This window comes from Magnolia sinica, chromosome 5 (genome assembly GCF_029962835.1).
Source record: "Magnolia sinica isolate HGM2019 chromosome 5, MsV1, whole genome shotgun sequence".
Taxonomy (NCBI): Eukaryota; Viridiplantae; Streptophyta; class Magnoliopsida; order Magnoliales; family Magnoliaceae; genus Magnolia; species Magnolia sinica.
In genome coordinates, this window is record NC_080577.1 from 20,923,733 (window position 1) to 20,944,723 (window position 20,991).

General features: G+C 39.6%; 1 protein-coding gene across 1 annotated transcript; it reads left to right on the forward strand.

Moving 5' to 3' along the window:
- The first annotated feature begins 1,190 nt into the window (after positions 1–1,190).
- LOC131245705 (beta-adaptin-like protein B) lies at positions 1,191–19,680 on the forward strand. Its single transcript, XM_058245329.1, has 15 exons — positions 1,191–1,620; positions 6,918–7,115; positions 8,375–8,488; positions 8,708–8,958; positions 10,319–10,454; positions 13,891–14,070; positions 14,373–14,465; positions 15,250–15,461; positions 15,558–15,621; positions 16,557–16,736; positions 16,863–16,955; positions 17,437–17,837; positions 18,200–18,389; positions 18,473–18,676; positions 19,318–19,680. The coding sequence occupies exons 1-14, from the start codon at positions 1,447–1,449 to the stop codon at positions 18,659–18,661; spliced, it is 2,475 nt and encodes an 824-aa protein (XP_058101312.1). The 5' UTR covers positions 1,191–1,446; the 3' UTR covers positions 18,662–18,676; positions 19,318–19,680.
- The last annotated feature ends 1,311 nt before the right edge of the window (positions 19,681–20,991 follow it).

The following is a 20,991-nucleotide window of genomic DNA, read 5'->3' on the forward strand; positions in this document are numbered from 1 at the left end:
GGCTCTATGCAGTTTTTTAGGGCCAGCGTTCAATCACCATTGTTTTCCTATCGTGGGCCTTAGGAAGTATTTAACGGCGGTCATTCAATCACCACTGTTTTCCTAATGTATGATCTCCCTTGGATTTGGATTTGGATATGCCTCATTTTTTTGTGACAAAACGGATGGACGGTGTGAATAAAATATGCGCACCATTGTGCGGTCCACATAGCACCATCCGTTGGCCACCTCGCTACTGGCAATGTTAATTAGTATGCAATTAACGTCCGAGGCCAGGGCCGCACATAATCTGCTATTGCGGGGCCCAGTGCATTCAACAAATGGACGATACAGTGAACATTCCTTGGACCAAAATCTAATGAGGTACATTGATTAGGTGGGCCACAATTGTAGTTGAATATAGATTGATCATTGTGATCTTTAACCAACTGTTTCATTTTTATCATGTGTTTCATTTGATGATTTTGAGGAGGGTGTTTTGTTATATGGAATTACGCGAGTGGGATGAAATTGGCAGTGTAATGATCATAAAGTGTCAAGTATTATCAATGGATTATGTTTGATAAGTAGAGTTCTAGAGCCCGATCTAAGCATATTAGGAATAAGTGTTTGGATGTTTCATTAGCAGAGAGTAAGCTTTTAGAAGCCAATTGGGTGGAGTGCCACGCACCACCAACCTCTTTAGTGTGTTTATGTTACTACGTTCTATGGGCCCCATCATAATGTATGCGTTATATCTACACCGTCCATCCATTTTGTGAGATCAAATTTAAGTCATGAGAACAAAAATGAGGCAGATCTAAAGCTAAAGTGGACCACACCACAAAAAACAGTAAGAACAATGATTCCTGCCGTTGAAACCTTAATAGGGGCCATCGTGATGTTTATTTCTTCACGAGGGTCACATAGACCTTGATGTAGGAAAAAAAACAAATCTAAGATTGTTCCGGACCTTATGTGGCCCCCAAGATATTTTCAATAGTAAACGTTCAATCCCCACTACCTTTTGAGGTGTGGTCCACTTGAGCATTAAATCTGTCTCTTTTTTAGGCCTATAGCTTAAAATGATCTCATCAAATAATGAACGGTATAGAAATAACACATTCCTCATGGTAGCCCACCGTGTAATATGTCACTAAAATTTTGTCGTTAATGGCAGTTGTTAAATATGACAGTTGGTATTACAAATCCAAAAAAGATATAGCAGATGCTTCTTCAATCCTCAGTCCTCTGGCACTGTTTGTAAAGTTTCAAAATTGGAACCGATGGTCTGTCTGGCAAGCTTGACTCCAAACGTGGGATTGGAAAGTCTATCCCATCTGATCCGTCCGAAAACGATGCACCAAACACTCCATGAATTTGACACTTGGCATGCTTTCAAGGGCCCCGCCGGATGAATGGACGGATCTCGTTCCCCCGCGCGAATCGCCGTAGCACTTGCCTTTCATGTTTAGGCGTGTCCCTGCTAATCGGCCTCCCGACTGGAAGAGAGAAAAGAAGAAAGAGAAGGAGAAGAAGAAAGAGAAGGGGAAGATGAGCGGCCACGATTCAAAGTACTTCTCCACCACTAAGAAGGGAGAAATCCCAGAACTGAAAGACGAGCTCAATTCTCAATACAAGGTCCATCCAAACACCCTTTCTGCCATTGCATTTGCATTTTGTTGAATCTTCGTTTTAGTTTCTGGATCTCACCGATTTTCATCTTTGGAGAGAGATCTCATCAGATCCGTTGATTTCTTCTTCGCTTTTCGACGGTTCCTCTGTTCTCTGTATCTATCTAAAAATCTGTTATTTTTTTCTGAAAAATCGGTGGCTAATTTTTGAAGATCTGTGAGTTTTATTTTGAGTTTTTGTTTTCAAATTCAGCATCTTTATTTTTTTATTTTTTAAACTAGCTCACGCAAGGCTCTGGAAAACCTGCATTTCTTTTTCTAGTTAGATTCGGAGAAATATGTGTTTTTATTGCAGTCGTGCACGTGATTGGAATCGCTGATCTGGTGGGTCATTCCTTGGATTGGTCATGGCGCGAATATTGTGGCGATTGGTGTATCATCCCACGCATCCAGTCATTGCGAATGTTTCAAGTTGATTGCAGAATATTGCTCTTTTTATCTCAAAACTTATTTTAAACCGCCCATTTGCACCCAATGATGCAATGGCTAGCCTGTGATGTTGAGCTATTGCCAGCAAATGTGAATATGGTGGCCCACCAGATTAAAGGCACCAATTGTTGATCGAGTGCCTTCAATCTAGTGCTGGAACGGACTTCTCGATTCGATCGAAATATTCCCGGAAATTCCAGTTTGCTCGCCGGACGTTTTTGGACGTTATCGATTCGATCGACGGAGGTGTCGGTTCGATAGATGGTTTGTCGAGTCCTGTTAATTCGATCGACACTCAGATCGGCGGTGCGCGCAAGTTTGCGTAAGTGCGGGTTTTGTTTCTAATTGTGTATGGGATGTATAAATTCCTTGTTAATTATGCAATTAGGGTTAAGCAATACGAAAAAGCTATCACAAAGAAAGGGTTTTGAAGGGGGTTTAGGGTTCTCCTTCTACAAGTTGTTCCATTTCTTGTAATACTTCTGATATAGTGGATTGATTGTCGCTTTGTGCCGTGGTTTTTTCCCTGCAAGAGTTTTCCATGTAAAAATCTCTATGTTCTCTATGATTACTTGTTCTTTTTCGTTCTCTATTGTGTGTTTGATCCGTTCTGAGGTTGCTTACGCACCCATTATGGGGTTTTAGCGCCCAACAAGTGGTATCAAAGCGTACGTTGGGTTATCAGATTGAACCTGGAATCATTGCATGGAGGGGATCGAATGTAAAGTTCGAGACAAAGAAGCTCACAGGTAAAAACAATTTTGAGCTATGGAGGCTGAAGATGAAAGCTCTCCTAGTTCAGCAAGGGCTACAACATGCACTCCTTGTGAAAGCGAAATGTTCGGAATTTATAAAGGAACATGATTGGGATGAACTTGATCAGAGGGTGATTAACACAATTCAATTTGCATGGCTGATAAAGTCCTTTATTATGTCAATGAGACGACTATCATAGGATTATGGGCGAAGTTGGAGAGCATCTATATGACAAAGTCGCTCGCTAATTGTCTATATCTGAAGGGACGGTTCTATACTTTGAGGATGGCGGAAGGGTTGACTCTCTATAAGCACGTTAACGTCTTCAACGAATTAATTTGCAAGTTGACAAGGGTAGAGGTGAAGATCGATGAAGAAGATAAAGTCCTAATTTTGTTGATGTATCTCCCGGAGTCCTACGAGTATTTGATTGAAACTCTGTGCTATGGTAGAGATACCATAGACGTTGATACCGTTATCTTAACCCTTCAATAGAAGCAATTGAGAAGGAAGAGTGAAGGCGAATGTACTTCTACAGATGCATTGTTTGCTCAGGGAAGATTGTTTAAGCGAGAGAAGGGGAAGTCGCGATCGAGATCCAATTGAAGGGCAAAGGCAAGTTGAAGTCTTTGAATTGTGAGAAGATTGGACATGAAGTAGGACTGTCAAAATCCCAAAACCCAGGAGGAGAAATCAGATGATTCGTCGAAAGAAACCAAATCAGCAGAATTGGATGAAGGGACGAGTGGTTGTGATGTGTTGTCAGTGTCCAAGGTCGGTCACTTTTATTACAAGTCGATTTTGGATAGGGGGCATCATACTATATGTGTCCTCATTGGAGTTGGTTCACCATAATGGAGCTTTGGATCTACCTCATTTTTTAGCTCATGCCCTAAAATGATCTAGAAAAATGGATGCCAACACGGTATTGACCAAGGTGCTGTGCTCTATGCTACGCAATCCAAGTATGCCAAAATCGGATGTTAATGGGAGTGGATTAGGTGTTACTTGAGTAACACGTTAGCAGGTGTCTCCTTGATCATGGGGCCTACCTTGATGTATGTGTTATATATCCACGTCGTCCCTCAGATTTTATTGCTCATTTGACGCCATGGTCCAAAAAATGAACCAAATGCAAATCCCAATTGGACCAAACAAAATGGATTGAATGCCCATCATTAAAAACTTTTTCGTGGGCCACAGAAGTTTTGGATCAAGTTGATATTTGTTGTTTCCCTTCATCTAGGTATGCCTGACCTTATCAATATGTTGGATGGAAAATAAACATTATCGTGGGCCTTCGGAAGTTTTTAATGGTGGGTGTTCAATGACCATTGTTTCCTATGGTGATCCACTTGAGCTTTGGATCTGCCTCATTTTTGGTCTCATACCCTAAAATGATTTGACAAAATGGATGGACAGCGTGGATATAACACATATCATGGTGGGGCCATAAAACTCTGCCACGTCAACATGGTACCGACCTAGGTGCCTTGTTCTACACCACGCAATCCAAGTTTGCCAAAATCGAATGTTGAAGGGGAGGGGATTAGGTGTTAACTCTGGTAACATGTTAGTGGGTGTTGCCTTGACTGTAGGCCCCACCTTGATGTATGCGTTGTATATCTATGTTGTCCATCGGTTTTTATAGATCATTCTAGGCAATGGTCCTAAAAATGAAGTAGATGCAAATTTCAAGTGGACCACACCACAGGAAACATTGGTCATTGAATGCCCACCATTAATAACTTCCTTAGGCCCATTGTAATGTTTATTTGCCACCCAACATGTTGATAAGATCACAAAAACCTGTATGAAGGGAAAACACAAGTATCTGCTTGATCCAAAACTTTTGTGGCCCACAAAAAGCTTTTAATGGTCAACACCACTGTTTCTTGTGGTTTGGTCCACCTAAGATTTGGATTTGCTTCATTTTTGGGCCCATGCCTTAAATGAACTGGCAAAGTGATGAACGACGTGGATATACAACACATACATCAAAGTGGGCCCCACAGTCAGGGTTGCACCCTCTTGGCTGGATTCGGGGTTGTAGCTAATCCGCGTTCATTGAAGACTACTTTGATAGTTTCTCACAATTTTTTAAATTGTGGTGAGTGACTCATCTATCATTCCCGTTGCGTTGCATATGTGTATATTTGTCTAGACCGTCAAAGCTGTGGGTCCCGTTGTAAATGGATCACAGCCTCAAAATCAAAGTCATCTAGAGATCTAACAATTCAATTTGTAGTTGTCAAATGGATAGCTAAAACTAAATTGATTAGGACACAATATCAATGGGCTAATTCGGATGGATTAAAATCATCCAATTAGTATGATCTTTGAGTTATTTCTCCATAAAAAATAGATAAATAACATAAAAGATCCAAATCATTCATCTACTTGGCTTTATTTGGTAGAAAAAAGTATTAAAATTTTATTGGACTAGCCATTGGTGTGCCAAATTTGGTGGCATGGAAATAACACATTTGTCTTAGACTCTACAAAAGATAGAAATTGAGACATTTGGGGCAAACACGACAAATTGCCAATTTTCAGACATTTGTGGTTTGTGTTTATGAAAATAGTGCTTATTTTCAGATGTCAGGACATTTTTCAGACAAATTACCAAACAGATTTTTTAGTACTTAATAAGTACTAAAAGTCAGCACTTACACTTGAATTAATTTGCAGACCTTATTTTTCAGTTTACTAAATGGCACCTAAGATTGAATCATGCCCGAGATTAACGCCCTTCCCTTCCTCCCCTCTTCCCACAGGGGATTCTCTTGCAGTCGTTCCACTTAACCATTGCCTTCGGCATCTTAAAAGGTGAGATGAATTAAACAAGAAGATTTGAGAGAGCCGATTTAATGAGAGTGATCCTCCCCCTAGGGATAGGTACTTTCCTTTCCACATATTCATCCTTGTTTGTACTTTCCTTTACACAAAGTCATCTTTGTTCCATCCTCTCCACAGTTGGGTCCCGAAATGAGATCGCTTTAGGTCTGCCCTCAGGGGAAGCCCCATATGGGAAAGGAACAGACAAATAAATGCTCATATCACATTAATAAATTCAAATCTTGAACCTCCTCCTCACATTTACGCCAAGACCCGAGATTGACAACACTCTTTTTTGAGGCCCTTGATCTGCTCATACCCCCAGATAACAAGGATATTGTTCGCAAACTGAAGATGAGTCACTTCAACCTTTGGGTTGCTAATTTGCCTCTCAGGAGATTGATCGAGGATATCCCTTGCCCATAAGCAAGTGATGGATCTCTACCTCCATTTAGAAGAGGACTTGGGCTAGAGAAAAATGGAAAGATCCATCAACCATGATGGAAAATGAAGCTGCTGGTATGCAGTCTCTGAACTGTTGGGCCCACTACATGTGATTGTAGGCCTTCTCCACATCAACCTTAAAGGACTCTTGCCTTGCCTGGTCCGACTTTCAATTCTACATATCGATAGCCACAAGAATGTCACTGAGAATTTGCCCCTCCTTTATGAACTGTTTTTAGAAAGGGGAATGAAAGTACCCATACCTCTTTGAATCGAACGGATTATGCTTTCACTTATATTTATACACTCCCCCCACTGAGTTGGTCAGGCTAAAATCCGGTTCTCCACCCCTTCCTCTACTTTTGGGGCATTTAGGCCTTTGCTCAACTTCTTTTTTATTGAATTTTTTCACAAATGGTTTCTAAGCCTTTCATTGCCAACCTTTTCATAATGACTTGTGCACTTATCTTTTTCTCTCTTTGAAAAGATACTGGACAAATTTCACTATCTGTTTCTTTGAAAATCCTTCTCATTCCTATGTTCTAGAAAATCATCATTGTGCTGAAAAAAAATCAGCACAAGGTTTCTTCTTACCCACTCGTGTCACTGGCATGCTTTCCTCAAAACACGTGCTTGTAAATCCATGTTGAGAATCTTAATTGACTGTAGCTTTGCTTTGAGGACTGCTTTCTTTAATGGGTGTACAGTAGACTGCCAAGGGAAAAGATGTTGATCTATTGGCCCTATGATGCTTTAACTTATGAATATGCCTTGTAGGATAAGAGAAAAGATGCTGTGAAGAAGGTAATTGCTGCGATGACTGTTGGGAAGGATGTGTCGTCATTATTTGCTGATGTTGTGAACTGCATGCAAACAGAGAGCTTGGATTTGAAGAAGCTTGTCTATCTGTACCTTATAAACTATGCTAAAAGCCAACCTGACCTAGCTATACTTGCTGTCAATACATTTGTGAAGGTATGTGCTTCGGCGTTGCAGCAATCCATAGAAGTTGTATATCCTCCTTGAATTGCATATCAGAAAACCATTTTCCACCATAGCTGCTGATGTAGGGTGGATGTGGAAGAAGAAAAGAAGAGAAGAATGGATTTGTTGCGCACAACAGAATAAGTTGGTTTTTGTAGGGGTTTTTACCTCTGCATGGAATATTTTCTCCATAAAGACACTGTTTTATTCAATCATTTCATACCATATGACATCCACATATCTGACACACGGATATATGTATAACCTAAACAAAAGAAAGTCTGCCAAATGCCTTAGCCCTTAAATTGCCTAATCTCATTGGACAAACAGAAAAAAAGCCTCTTCTCCATTTTGCAGCAAGTACTGTAGCAACCCCTATTTATGGAAACTTTATGAAAAAGTACTAGGCTGCTAATAACTGAAAATCAGTCCCTTTCATGGACTTGGGCAGCCCTCAAACAGGGAAATTGCAGTAATGTCCCTTTCAGGTTCAAGTTCAACTTGATTGCAACTGGATCTTAATCCCTCGATATGAAAACTAAGGAAGGTGATTAAAATTCAGTCATCTTCATCTTGATTGATTTAAATTCATATTTTACACAGACATGCACACTTCGGGTGGAGTTTAATTGCTGAAAGCTTGATTAAATGTTTTGGGTACTAACTGAGGTGCCCATGATAACATCGGCTTTAGTGAAGTATGCTGCAGACCACAACATAAAAATGATTAGAGTGCTCAATTGCAAGTATGAGGTCATTGTTGATTAAAAATCCTTTATATTCAGATTAGAAATTGTTGTTATCCAACAGAAAATGATACCTGATCACTCGAGAACGCATCATTTATTTTTATACCTTGCACCAGTAATATACTTTAATTTACCTATCTTTCAAAAAAAAAAAAAAAAAAACTTTAATTTACCTATGGCATTTTGTTAGAAGAAGAAATCATCAAGTGTTTATGAAGAAATGGGATTGCAATAGGGTAGCACACCTGTCTGATTTACTAAGTAGACCTTGGACAGCTGTACACCCCTAACATTCTACACTCCATTTACAAAACACATTACGGCCATACAGAACTTAATTTTGCTTTCAGCATTTTCCTGGGAGAAAGATGATTCTACTTAAATTATAGAGTTCATATGATGATGTTGTAAGAGTTTATCTGCACATCATTTCTATGTGAACAGTGTTTTCAACACGTTTATTTGTGGCAGTATTGAGTTTATAAGTTCTGTTCTTTGCAGGATTCACAGGATCCCAATCCCTTGATTCGTGCTTTAGCAGTGAGGACTATGGGATGTATTCGTGTTGATAAAATTACAGAATATTTATGTGATCCTCTTCAGAGATGTCTCAAGGTTGCTTTATCTTGAACTGTGTCAGTCATTTGAACGACTGCTGCACTCTCTTGTTGCTCGTTTGTTTTTGTGCATTTTTTAAACTCTTCTTTTTCTATATTGTTATAAGGTGGCTTCCTTTGCAATGAAGTATGATTTTTCTTCACTTATTGAGCTCTTGCAGATCTGAGTTTGATGTTTTTCCCCCTATTTTCTCTTTGATATGTCATTGACTGACAGGATGATGATCCTTATGTGCGGAAGACGGCAGCTATTTGTGTTGCTAAACTCTATGACATAAATGCTGAACTAGTGGAAGACAGAGGATTTGTGGAGAATCTCAAGGATTTGATTTCTGACAATAATCCAATGGTAGTAGCGAATGCTGTGGCAGCACTTGCGGAGATCCAAGAAAACAATAGTCGACCAATCTTCGAGGTCGCCAGTCACACACTTTCAAAGCTCTTGACTGCTCTAAACGAGTGCACTGAGTAAGAAACGAGTTTCATTTATTTTGACACACTCTCTCTCTCTCTCTCTCTCTCTCTCTCTCTCTCTCACTCACTCACTCACTCACTCAGGGTCCTATATTTCCAGTTCGATAACGATCCATGGAACCTCATTCTTCAATGTACATGCCTTGATTTATGGATGGGTGGGTGTTGGCACAATGCAGGTGGTGTTGAAAATGATAAACAGCCTATGAGCAGATTATTCCTTTATTTATCTTAGGCTCAGTCATAGGAATTAGTTAATATGAACTAGTTCATGGGGATATCATGGTGTTTTTAGAGACGATTAAATCAATCTTGCTTTTCTGCCCTTGCAAGGATAGGGGACTCTAACAGGGTGGAACTGGAAGCAATTAAGACTGAGGTGTGGCTTATTATGATTTTTCTGGTTCCTTGGGTTTGCTAATTGTGGAAGGGGATTCAAAGAGCACTGTAGCTTGGGTTTCTGGTTCTGCTATTGTCCCTTTGAAGCATTACTTTCTAGTTAAATATATTAGGGGGATGATTGTGTCTTTCTTCACTTCTTTTGCTCAGATTCCTGGAAGAGCTAATTCTTTGGCTGATTGTTTAGCGAAGGAGTCATGAACCAGTCTTTTTTTTTTTTTTTGTGGGGGGGGGGCGCATTTCCTTGATGGATGGTGTTTTCCTTTGTTTTTATTAATAAACTTTGCCATTATTGATGAAGAAAAGTTGGTCATTTGCATAAAATCCTCACTTATGGATTCTTTTGATGTCTCAATAAGGTGGACTGCTTAAGCCTGGATCATAGCAATCCAACTACTTGATAAATATAGTAGGTCTTTGCTTTGCCCTGAATTTAAGTAGAACTCAAAATGCCTTTCATTGTCAGAATATCAATGATATAAAGTTGTCTTCATCTGTTTTCATTTGCTTGGGTATCACTTGCGTGGGCATTTCAAATGGAAACGTTTATATATGATACTCTAATATATATGGGCATTTCAAATGGAAACATTTATATATGATAGTCTAATATATATATATATATATATATATATATATATAATTTTTTTATTTTTTTATTTTTCTTTTTTCCTTTCTCTTCATGTGTAGCTGATTGTCACATGATCTGTTGCCCAAGTTTAGAAACTTGGCTCTGTCTTCCAATGATAGGAAATTCAGTTGCAAAAGAAAAGAAAAAGATGACATTGAAAAAGGCTGACAAAATGACTTGTCAAAGAAATAACAAAAAAGGAAAGAGAAAAGATGTCACAATACTACCAGAAGCATGTTACTGTTTCAAGGCATTCAAAGAAATGTTACAAGATTTCCAGCAATGTTTTTCTGTTAGTCCTGAATATGATCTAATACTTGGCAGATGGGGTCAAGTTTTCATTTTGGATGCACTTTCGAGGTACAAGGCAGCTGATGCTCGTGAAGCTGAAAATATAGTGGAACGAGTTACTCCACGACTGCAGCATGCAAATTGTGCAGTTGTACTTTCGGCTGTCAAGGTAAAGGATTTAGTTCTCATGGATTCATTTAAATGTATTTCTCGGAGTAAAGAAAGGTAGCTTTGTATTGTTGGGATGGCCGTGAAGTGTGAAGGATGATCACTTATCTGAAAATGGATGGTTTTATTATTATTAGAATACTCACTATGAATATTTAGTATTTGATTTCAAAACCTGAAGTTGGATGTACATCTAGGTGACATCTTGTTTTGATTTTCTAGAAGAACTCGTTCATATTTCTGGTTTCAGACTAAAGTAATATAATTCTTGTTGGGTCTGCAATATGTTGCTCTGTAGGTCGGGTATAATGTTGTCTTTTGTTTGAAGGGATGTCTGTTGCACTTTCTCATATATGTCAGATCTGAACTTTTCTACAATAATCTGAACCATACCAAACTTGAATTGACTTTCATATTTCCTTATTCCTTTGCCTGTTGAGACTTTTGAGAACGTCCACAGCCCTTGCTTCCACACTTGAATTGGCCTTTTCTCCTGCTCTCACTTCCGCTTTGTGCAACTAACAAACAACTCCATATGGGACCTGGAAAGGTAACGTCATAATGATGTCAACAGTTACAATTGTGATGCTACACAGTTATGACAGAAGAACATAAAATATAAAATGAAAGCCGACCCCAAATAGCTGGGATAAGGCTATGACAACATTGAGATCAATGTAAGATACACAATGACAAATCTAATTTCAATTGGTCACTATTAGTAGTACTACTGCTAGCCCTGTCCTTAATGCACAACCTTGTTCCTACCTCCATTCTGAGGAGTGCAACCTAGTCCCACAACTCTGTGGAAACATGCAAGGTCATGGCAGTACGAAGAACATTTTATTTTTTATTTTTTATTTTATTTATGACGATAGGGTGTCCCTCCCTCCTTTTGAGGAGGGACTATTCACTGTGGATGCACGCAATCACCCGCCAACCACGTGTGCTGGGTGATCCACGGACAGGGGAATCAAACTCATGTCTGTGGGGAGCAAACCCACAATCCAAGCTGTTCGTCCAAACCGTGACAGGTGGCAATGATAAGATCAATATGGCAAGTTGATCCATCCAGGACATGCATTCATCCAACCAGGTCCAGTATGGACCCCATTACTGGACGATTGGGTGATCAGGCCCATCCAAGGGTCCATATTGTAGATCAGGCTCATTCAAGGGTCTACAATGATGATCAAGTCTGTCCAATAGTCCTTATAGTGGATCGGGCCCATCTAAGGTTCCATATTGAATATTTGGACTGCATCAAGGTTCCAGATTGACCTGATTGAAGAATATACACCATATCCAGGGCCTTAAGAATGATCTGGACCAGAATAATGGTCTGACTGGACCGTGTCGGGCCCATAGATCCAACAGATGGCCAAAATTGACAACCAGTTGGAACATGGGGACCCCCTAACTTTACATCTCTTTAGGACTTTTACGCAAACCATATAAGAGAGAGCACTCTGTACAACTGTACAGACCCAAAAAGACTCCCCAGGTCCATATGGTCGTGCATAGAGTTTCTTTAGTAGTTTGGTCTCTTTTTCCTAGGCTTCTCTTGGTTATTTTTTGTCTCGTAGTTTTGGTTTTTGTTCTAGAAACTTCTTGGAATTATATTGAAGACTATATGAAAGCCTACAAGGCCGTATGTATGAACCATGCCACGAAAATTTAATTATTGAATGAAATTTGATGTTCTTTTTTTAATTTTAATATTTTTTTTAGAGTGAGTCTCTTGCTTAGTCGCTTGGCAATGGCTAGTTTAGACTAATCAGGTGTTGGAATTATCCGATTACGCTGATACACCAATTGTAAACCTTGTTTTGGACATGTATTTGATGGTGTAACGGGCCATACTTTGATAAGAATGTCATCTATTGGGCTGCCTGTTTAAATATGAGTGCTAAGTACCTTGTTGACTCTAAAAATCTTATATGTAATATTCTAAATATCTGATATCAATATATAAGATTATAAGTCCATAAATGAGTAATGATGAAACATGAGATGAATTGTGCCTGTCTAATTTGGGTACACTTGAACGGCCTGAAAACAGCCTAAAATTTGTGCAATCTGTGGGTTTCCACTCATGTATATCTCTAATCTATACACCATTTCCCTCAAGGAATCTGAGGGAAAAATTACAAAAAAGGATGAATATTGCCATCTGATTTGGGTACACTCAAATGACACCAAAATGACCCAAAATTTGTGCAATTTGTGGGATGGATTCATCTCACCAGTGCACACCTCTAATCCATGCACACCATTTTCATAAAGAAAATAAAAAAAAATTGGACGAAATGTGCTTGCTCGATTTGGGTACACTTGAACATCCTGAAAATGGCCCAAAATTTGTGCAATCATAGGATTCATCCCACTAATGCATAACTGCAATCTGTATACACCATTTTCCTCAAGAAATTTGAGGAAATGGATGAGCAGTAGTACATAGTTAAAGTCAAGGAAATTGGCTTCAGTTGAACACATATCAAGCATGATTTGGTAGATCGGGGCTTTTTTTTTTGAAAGATGAAATTTTATTGGAGGCCAAAGGCCAGACACGGAAAAAACAAAACAAAACTATAAAACAGAACACAATAAACAAGCCTCAAAGAAAAAACCTCAGGGAGCCCACTTCCTAATATACAAAGCAGCCCTGCTAGAAACTCCTAACTAGAGTCCTTAAGATTACAAAAACAGCAGTTGTTTCTTTCCAACCAAATAGTCCAAAAAACAGCCAACAAAGCAATTCTCCATCTTTTCCTTCTGAAAGAGCCTCCCCCTTCAGCGTGCCAAATCCAGAGCAAAACTTCAACCGAATTACGCATCACCCAACAAATGTTGGCTGATCTCAGGATACCAGACCAAATGATGCGAGAGAAATAGTTTTGTTTGAATCTGAAAAAAAGGAAAAAAAAAGTGGTGGTTTATGTAATTTTTTGATGTTTTCCCAAAAAAGGACCCAAATCCACTTTGGGCCTTTGATTCACACTGGAATTCCCTCTTTCGATCTTTGTATTTAGGCCAAAATGTGGTTGAATCTAGCAGACAATAAATCTTCCTTTTTTTTTTAAAATTTTTGAGAAGAGGAAAAAAATGAAAGGAAATGAAATGAAATGGGTCTTATAGGTGTAACATTGATGCACGGTGCTGATACGGGGGCATTACACCCCATTGTTTTAATGTTCGGATAGCTCACCCCTGTTACGTGTAGTGGGGTGACTGATAAGGTTACGTAATGGCCAATATGGCCGTAATGTAATTAGATTCTCAAAACCATGGTTGAAGTGTATTTAAGCTATAGGGTTTCTTCTTCTTCTTCTTCTCCTTCTTCTTGTTCTTCTCTTTTTCTGTATCAATCTGTTAGTTGACTCTCAAAAACTTTCAGTAACAGAACTCCATCGCCTATTCATTGGTGCATGTTGCAGATGATCCTGTTACAGATGGAACTCATCACTAGTACTGATGTGGTCCGAAATCTTTGCAAGAAAATGGCTCCTCCTCTGGTAACACTACTTTCTGCAGAACCTGAGATACAGTATGTTGCTTTGCGAAACATCAGCCTTATTGTACAAAGGCGACCCACAATCCTAGCCCATGAAATCAAGGTGATTCTACCATTAAAAAAATCAAGGTGATTTTAAATGAGCATATCTCAATTAGTTTTTTAGCATTTTTGGTCTTACAATTCAGGGTATGTTTGGGTTTTCTGGGTCCCAAGGCATACAGGATGCACTATGCCCGAGTCATGGTTGAGCCCATTCAGACTCCCTTGTGATTTGGGGTGGTTCAGGCAGGAAACAGATGAATGCAACTTCTCTCTTATGCTGCCCCAACCATGATTAGTTGGCAAACCCAAATACAACCTCATGCATGAACTTTGATTGTGTACCTTCATGTTTGCTTGTAGGTTTTTTTCTGCAAGTACAACGATCCAATATATGTGAAGATGGAAAAGTTAGAGATCATGATAAAGCTGGCTTCTGATAGGAACATAGATCAGGTACAAAAACACCTCTATGTGATTAGCCAAAAATTGTTGTATTCCATCATATGAAAAGCTTATTTAGTTCTGGATATTCATGTCCTGAAATGTATTAGGTGTGTTTGATGCATTAGTAAACTGAACTGCACTGTTTAGTCCCATAAAGTGTAAACCACCAAATTGCAGTTTCGATAGAAATCATCTCTGGAACTCTGAATTGCAATTGCATCTCTTTCAAGTTGGATTTGAAATAAATGCAACCGTAGTCTGTAGTCTGCTTCCTCATTACTAGTTTTTGTCATTTCCTCTTGCTTAAACTGAGGGTTGGCTATTCAAATTGCTCATGAGCCCAAATGCATCTGTATTCTATCATCCACTTCACTTGTTATCCAGTATACTCTTAAGCCTATATGTTGGAGATACATTTGAAACCTCACTCCAGAACCAACTCTCTTTGGTTAACCAAGCAATTCTAGAGGATGAGAAGCACACAATTGACAAAGCAAAAAATAATGATAGATTCTCATGAAAGATTGCCTGACTCTTGGGATGATGCTATTCTTTATTGGCCACCAAATAACTTCAGTCTCTCCTTCAAATCCTCACTGTCAAACAAGAGCAAAGGAATGGAAAACATAAATCAGATAACTTGGTCCACCTAGCTTTGATGGCAAGTGCAACATCCCAGCATAAGAAGAAAAGAACAACTTGCTGGAATTTTAGATAGAATAGTGTGCTGTAGAAAATCAAAAGAAAAACCAGAAATTATCCTTCCTGGAATCTTAATAATTACTTTTGGCAGGTTCTATTGGAGTTCAAAGAGTATGCCACAGAAGTTGATGTAGATTTTGTTAGAAAGGCTGTCCGTGCTATTGGCCGCTGTGCCATCAAGATAGAGAGAGTAGCCGAGCGGTGCATAAGTGTGTTGCTTGAGCTGATAAAGATAAAAGTAAACTATGTTGTGCAGGAGGCTATTATAGTCATCAAGGACATTTTCAGACGATATCCTAACACGTCAGTTGTGGACCTTTGGTGAAGTACTGTATTTGCTGTACATGGATGTTTTTCTTCATCCAAAGCTTATTTTTTTTTTCTAATCTTCATCTGCAGCTATGAATCCATCATTGCAACCCTCTGTGAGAGCTTAGACAATTTAGATGAGCCAGAGGCTAAGGTATTCCGGTTTTATTTGTTCCTTGGGGGGCTGTTTAGGGTGAATAATTTGGTGCAATTCATGGATTTCAAATCTCCCTTGTTTGTCTTTCGTTGTGGATTTGGCCAAATCCATGGATTTTTCAAATTGACACCTCCATAAATCCATCAATTTGGAGAAAATCCAAATCCCTTAAAAAACTAAAGACTTGCAAATCCTTAGAATGAGTGATTCTTTTAAAAGAAGAAAAAAAGGAAAAAAAGAGTTATGGAAAATCTCATATCCAATTAGTTGTAAATGCAACTAGTTGTGGTGTTAGGCCCACCATGGTGTATTTATGGCATCCAACAGGTTTAACATGGTTGCCCCATAATGAAAATGGATGCCCCAAAAAATCATGCCGATCCAACCATCAAAGGGGCCACCTTTGAATTCCAAGGTTTTTGGGTGTTTGTCCATTGTTTTCTATAGTTTTACATGCATGATTATTGGACTGGCATGATTTTTGGAACCTTAAAAAAAAGGCACGATTTTTGGGATTTCCTATTTTCATCATGCGGCAACTATGTTGGATGGGTTGGATGTCGTAGACAGTCAACAGTGGGCCCCACAAGCACGTAGTTGCATGTTTTTCCATCTAGAACTAGTTGCATGTGAGATGTTCCCAAAAGGTATTTCTTTAAATTAAATGCTCTACCAATGTAATAAATGCTCTCCAAATCCATGAATTTGTAGTTTGGTTCCAAACAGTGGACTTTAGAATTTGCCAAATCCATGTAAATCCATGAATTTCACAGGTTCATGGATTTACCAAATTCACATTCTCATTTCCTTGATCCCAAACAAGCCCTTGGGGGAAAAACGGCTGGAGAATTTAAGATTTGCATTAGTAACATCAACATTTAAAAAAAAAAAAAAAACTTCCTACATTTACTAAGATGCCTTGGTTGCTGCAGGCATCGATGATCTGGATAATTGGTGAATATGCGGAAAGGATTGATAATGCTGATGAACTCCTTGAAAGCTTCTTGGAGACTTTTCCAGAAGAACCTGAACTGGTCCAGTTGCAATTGCTGACTGCAACTGTCAAATTGTTTCTTAAAAAGCCAACGGAAGGCCCACAGCAGATGATTCAGGTCCTTTGTTGTTAAAAGCAATGCTGTTTCTGTTGCTGTTAAAATTTTGAAGTGAAAATTTGTTTTTTTTAATCTCTTCTGGTTGGTTTATACTGTCTCTATTGTGCTTCAATTACACATGTACAGGTTGTTCTAAATAACGCTACTGTGGAGACCAACAATCCAGACCTGCGGGATCGTGCATACATATACTGGCGTCTTCTTTCAACTGATCCTGAGGTATATATCAAAATGAGGTTTGCTAAGCTCACATGCATGTAGATCCCTGCCCATCTACATGCAACCACGCATGTGAAACCAGGCCATTTTAATTACGTGGCAACCCTGATTAAATTCACTCTCCAAAAATCATGCCATTTCACTAAGGTGGGTCGCAATGTACAAAATGAATGGGAAGCTAGAACAAATATTTTTCTAGCTGTTCAGTTATTTATTTATTTATTATTTATTTGTATACTGCCTCATATTTGAGAGGTGAAACAGCCTGTTGCCTAGGTCAGAAGATCTAAACAGTGCATTCCGCCTGGTGGACGGTTCAGATGTTGCACACGCGTGCCATATTGACATGTGTGCTCCCTTGTACATGGGTAGGGCTCTACATGTGTGGGCTTCGTAAACCTCTATATAAAAATTATCTTTGACACTTCTAAGATGCGGTACTGTTTACTCATGCATGATGAATCTCCTGCTTATATTTCAGGCAGCTAAAGATGTTGTATTGGCTGAGAAGCCTGTGATCAGTGACAACTCAAACCAACTTGATCCTTCACTTCTCGATGAACTTCTCGCCAACATTGCTACCCTAGCTTCTGTATATCACAAACCTCCGGATGCATTTGTAACCCGTGTGAAGACAGGAGTCCAGAAACCGGATGAGGATGAATACCCTGATGGGAGTGAAACTGGTTATTCCGACTCACCTGCCCATGCTGTTGACAGTTCCTCGGCTGTGTCCAGTTCGAGCAATGTTCCACATTCTGTGACACAGCAGGCAGCACCAATGCCCCCTGCACCTGCTGTGCCAGTGCTGGACCTACTGGGCGATCTGATAGGCCTGGACGGTGCTCTTGTCCCTGTTGACCAGCCAACCACAGATTCTGGGTGAGGATTATGGACCGTAAAATCTCCTATGTTCAATTTAGGGAATTGTTATTGGCACCCATTCTGACTGATAAAAACACCATATTTTCTATTATTATTGTTATTGTTATTATTATTATTATTATTATTATTATTATTATTATTATTTTGTAATACAACAGTACAATCTTTTACTTTGTTATTACCTATATTAGAAAGGATGGGTGTATTTCTCAGTCTTGAGTAGGTGTAAACCGTGGCTCCCTTTACTGAACCATGCTAATGGTCTGAAAATCTGTTAGGTCCACAAGGATATAAATATACTTTATGGCTACAAATGAAACTGAAATAGTCTCTCTGTTTTTTAAATAATGTTTATACAGGCCTCCTTTACCTGTTTTACTACCAGCATCAACTGGTCAGGGTCTACAGATCAGTGGCCAGCTCACAAGGCTTGATAATCAAATATTCTACAGGATGTTGTTTGAGAACAACTCCCAGATTCCTCTTGATGGGTTCATGATACAGTTCAACAAAAATACATTTGGTCTTGCTGCTGCTGGACCTCTGCAGGTGTGATTCAGTTTTCCTGTGTATTTCTGAACTATTTTATTGTTCCAAACAGAGCTTTCATTGGATTTTCTTCTGTTGTGTAGGTCCAACAATTGCAACCTGGTGCTTCAGTGAGGACTCTTCTGCCGATGGTGTTGGCCCAGAATATTTCCCCTGGGCCTCCAAGCTCACTTCTGCAGGTTGCACTAAAAAACAATCAGCAGCCGGTATGGTACTTCAATGATAAAATTTCACTGCAAGTGTTCTTCACTGAGGATGGTAAAATGGAGTGAGCAAACTTTCTTGAGGTTAGTAAAAAATACAAATATACTGGTCCTCTTTCCTTTCTGGGCAAATGTCCTCACAGTTCAACCTATAATTCTATATTAAAGCAAGGATACATTGTTGCTGTTGTTGCGACTGGCTGGATTATGGTGTTTGTCAATTTCTTTTACTTATCTGTGAGTTGCTTTTCGTGCACTTGGCAAACATGTACTAGATACAAACAAATCATCAGGTTGACTATCCCTTGGATGGGCAGTCCCCTAAACAATGTAACAATCATAACCATTCAGGGGGAAGAAAACAGATGGTTATGGAAAGGTCAGCCAGGTTCCTTTGACAGTTCATTTCCCCCCTAGAAACACCAATCCAAGAGCTAGGATGGTCCAATCAGTTTGAATTTTATGATATGGCATATCAATGCAGGGCCTACCTGTTGATAATTTTGGATTGGACATGTTTGCTACATGCATGATGTGTCGCTAAAAAGTTTAGCAGAATAAGGTGAAAGTGTTCTCTGTTTCTTCATATCAAGATACACATGTTTATATTTTATATTGCCTTCACCACTACCCACCAGCATTATATGGATGTGGGCTTCCTTTTTCTTTGACTACAATCGGCTTGGGAGGGAGTTTAATGGGTGTGTTTATTGCTATATATCCAGACTTGGAAGTCCCTTCCTGATACAAATGAGATCACCAAGGACCTACCAAGTGTCGTGCTCAACAGTGTACAAGCCACCTTGGACTGTTTACATGCATCAAACGTGTTTTTCATCGCGAAGCGAAAGAACATGAACCAAGAGGTTCTATATCTCTCTGCAGAGGTCCCTCAAAGCATTCCTTTCCTGATAGAGCTGACGGCTGCCCTTGGAGTCCCTGGCATCAAGTGCGCAATCAAGACACCAAAACCGGAAATGGCACCGCTCTTCTTTGAAGCCATGGAGGCTCTTCTCAACTGATCCTATTGTTGCAAATGGTTGTAGCTTTTGTAAATTCTATGGTTCGAATACTTTGCTCATTTTTTTCATTGGAAATTCAGTTTTGGTGTAGGGATTTTCCTGGGCTTTTTATATCGTGCAGTTCCAGCACTCCAACTTATCGTGGGAACCTCAAATGCCACAGAAAATAGCTATAGCCATATTTCTGATTGAGAAACTTATATGCAGCAGATAGAAGCTGTAGTTATCTGCTATTATATTGCTGCAATTTGTGTGATATTTCCGGAAGAATTAAAGCAATGAAGAGCGACGGAAAGATTGGATGCTTGAGACAGATCAGAGAAGGAATGAATTTCTCAGGCTCACTTCAATGTCACACCATTTGCTGGATGTTAAATGCTGCACCCACAATCTCCTCAGCTGCAGTGTGAATGTCTCACAATGTGGGATGACAGCTTTGTTTTGATGGAAAAAACGCTACCAAACGTGCTCCACGACATGCAGACCTTGGTTCCAAAATGAGACTTTACCTCACTTAGGTATTTGATGTTTTGTAAATGGCACCAATAGACGCTGATTGCATCCTACCCCCCCACCCGTCTCCAGCTGGGAACGGGCAGGAGCTTTGAGTGGCCACTGTGATGTATGGGTCTTATCCACACCGTCCATCCATTTTTTCTTATCATTTTAGGATATAAGCCCAAAAATGAGGCAGATCCAAGGCTCAAGTGGACCACACCACAGGAAGTAGTGGTGATAATGATTCTCACCGTTGAAACTTTTCTAGGGCCCACCGTGATGTTTATTTGCCATCCAACCTATTCATCAAGTTACATAGACCTGGATGAAGAGAAAACACAAATATCAGCTCCATCCAAAACTTCTATGGCCCCCAAGAAGTTGTCAATGGTAAGAGTTTAATCCCCATTTTGTAGTCCACTTAAGCCTTTGATCTGCCTCATTTTTGGGCTTATGCCTTAAAATTATACGAAAAAAATGGATGGACGGTGTGGATAAGACCCATACATCACGGTGGCCACTCAAAGCTCTGCCCGTTCCTAGCTGGAGACACCCACATGGGTTGCATCCAAACAGGGCCTTATGGGCCTTCGAGTACCCTGAGGTTTTCAGTTGGTACAGATGAGTCCTTGTTTTTGTAATCACACCGTTGATAGGATGGGCCAGCCCCAGTGAACGAACCGTCACGAAACTAGTCATCAATGGGAAAATCCCAAACCTTCCATTGGTGACCTGCAAACAAACAGTCAAAGAAGAAGAAAATAATAATAAGAAATACATCTATATTGCACGTTCTGCTGAGAAAGTACCAAAACGTGGGATCAATACCATGCTTGTGGAGCCATAGCAACATGGTTCGGATCATCACATCAACATGAT